This window comes from Mycteria americana, chromosome 3 (genome assembly GCF_035582795.1).
Source record: "Mycteria americana isolate JAX WOST 10 ecotype Jacksonville Zoo and Gardens chromosome 3, USCA_MyAme_1.0, whole genome shotgun sequence".
Taxonomy (NCBI): domain Eukaryota; kingdom Metazoa; phylum Chordata; class Aves; order Ciconiiformes; family Ciconiidae; genus Mycteria; species Mycteria americana.
Genome location: NC_134367.1, coordinates 3,801,112 through 3,803,418, shown reverse-complemented (window position 1 = coordinate 3,803,418; position 2,307 = coordinate 3,801,112). Strand labels below are relative to the sequence as shown.

The 2,307-nt window shown below is 51.5% G+C and overlaps 1 protein-coding gene across 1 annotated transcript; it reads left to right on the top strand.

Moving 5' to 3' along the window:
- Positions 1 to 783: 783 nt before the first annotated feature.
- On the top strand, positions 784 to 2,307 carry LOC142407597 (cygnin). Its single transcript, XM_075497226.1, has 2 exons — positions 784 to 841; positions 2,174 to 2,307. The coding sequence occupies exons 1-2, from the start codon at positions 784 to 786 to the stop codon at positions 2,305 to 2,307; spliced, it is 192 nt and encodes a 63-aa protein (XP_075353341.1).

Below are 2,307 nucleotides of genomic sequence, written 5' to 3'. Positions count from 1 at the left end.
CCGTCCCAGAAACTAAGCAAACTTGAGAATCCAGTGCTGTCTGGAGGGTTTGTGAGGAAGAGGTGATGATCGAAGTGTCTGCAAGTGGTCAGCTCATCCAGGCTCCTGGGAAAAGGCTCTCAGCCCCAGTGCTCCTGCCCGTCAGTGGGGTGAGAGGGGACAACAGAATAGGCTGCATTGAACATGGTGTTTGCTAAATTTATCAGAGGGATTTTGCAGTCGTGGTTCCCAAGAGGGTGATACACGGACATCGGGTCCTTCCCAAGCCAAGGCTGCTCACACCAGGGCCCCTCTCGGCTTGTCCAGCCCCTCATGGTGACAGGTCTAGACAACGGAGGGAGAGTTATCGGTGCCTCATGGCCGTGGCTCAGCCCTATTGCATGCAGTTTCATCCCTGCCAAAGGTTGAGAAAGGCCTGAAGCCCTTTGATATTGATCTTGCTTCCTATGAGGTCCCTCTGCCCCAGCAGATCTGTTCTATCTACTCACCGTTCGCTCCTGTCACACTCAATGGTTTTCATTTGAATTGGGTATTGATACCAGATCTGGGGAGAGCGGAGTTTTGCCAACATACCCAGGTGCAAGGTGGAGGGACCAGCGGTTGTGCTGTGCGGTGAACCATGAGCAGTCCCGTGAGCAGGAGGACCTCCCCCAGAACCCTCCTCTCTGCTCAGAAACCACTATAAATGGGGATCCCCAGCCTTGCCACTCAGCAGCGTCCAGCTCAGGCTCTCTCCAGCCCTCCTCTCTCCAGCCCTGCTGAGATCCCAGCTCAACTCCAGCCATGAGGTTCCTCTACCTTGTCTTCGCTGTCTTCCTACTGGTCTCCTTGGCTGTCCCAGGTAAGAGGGTGAATTGTGTTGGAAGGTGAGCTGGACAACAGTGGGAGAACCAGAGTGATGGAGGTCAGAGTGGGCTATGTTTGATAGGCAGCTTGAGCAAACATGGTCTCTATTGGCTTTAAAGGCTGTGATGACGGTTGGACTAGATGATCGTAGAGGTCTTTTCCAACCTTACTGATTCTATGATTGATTCTATGATTCTATGATTTTGTTGCCCCCATAAATGTATCTGGTCCTTCAGGTATGCAGATGGGTGCTGGTCTCCTGCAAATGCACAGATGACTTGGTTACCCCAGGTTGTCTTAAATGGGGCTCTATGTTCATGTGCAGACAAATGAGTCTTTAAAGAAAAAATCACTTTAAAGTAGTGTAGGAGGCACATTTAGAATGTCTCAGACATTTTTGACACCTTCTAGGTCAAGGTGAGCTGGGCCCTGGTGTAATTATTTTAGCCATGGAGTACCAAGCAAGTGCTGGATGTCTTTTTCAGAGACACCAGCCTCCTGGATGTTTCCTCTGCTCAGATGATGCCACTTTTTGTGTCAAACCAGTTCTGAGTATATCTTCAGGGTCCAGCTCCCTCGCATTTTTAATGTGCAGTGCTGACAGATATCCCTCCAGTTCTGGTTCTCGCCTCTCTCTTCAATGAACGAAAGGGAGATTTGGGGCTCAGAAGGGTTCCCAGTCCAATATCCATTCACTCTGGACATCATTTCCCAGCTATTTTAGGCTAACAGTCTCCCACCCTGGTGCCTAGTGTTTGGCACTTGAATCTCTTTTAATACATGCAGGTCAGATTTCTGGTTACTACAGGAACTGCCACCTGTGAAACCCTCCATATTTTTTGGAACACCAACTCAGTTTTTTGAAACTACTTCGGTGTTGCTTTTGCTGTTTTGCTCTGAGAACACTGATCCTGTCTCTTAAAGAGAGGTGCAAGACATCTGTGCAGTCTTGCACAGATGAGCATCTTTATGAACTTTGCTTTTGGGCTGTCTCTCATGAGGGGAATGAATTGCTCTCCTTGGGAGCATCTCTTTCCCCAACTGCACCTGTGTCATCAGCTGGCCTTGTAGTCACCAGCTGGGGGGAGAGGGATGCACAAGGAGTTCCTCAGGCTTGTGCTCTTCAAGGTCCCTTCCTGCTTTGGGGCTGGGCTTGGGCAGCAGCGCGGACATGTGGGAGAATGGAGCAGGACCTCCCTACAAGCAGGGTCTCGTCCTTCTGGCCACTGCCACGCTTACACCTGGAGGTGACGGGAGGAGGGCATGACAGTGGGGCACAGAGGCAGCTGTCCTGACCCAACCACTCTCCCTCTGTCTCCCCTTGCAGGCTATGGGCAGATCAGGAAGCACTGCCCCAAGGTGGGCTACTGCTCCAGCAAGTGCACCAAGGCGGACGTGTGGTCCTTCTCCTCCGACTGCAAGTACTACTGCTGCATCCCGCCCGGCTGGAAGGGGAAATAG

What these genes read in the sequence shown, in the direction of transcription:
- LOC142407597 (XM_075497226.1), top strand. Translation starts at nt 784, where the DNA reads ATGAGGTTCCTCTACCTTGTCTTCGCTGTCTTCCTACTGGTCTCCTTG. An exon ending in GGTCTCCTTGGCTGTCCCAG is followed by an intron (nt 842 to 2,173) that starts GTAAGAGGGTGA and finishes CTCCCCTTGCAG; the next exon opens with GCTATGGGCAGATCAGGAAG.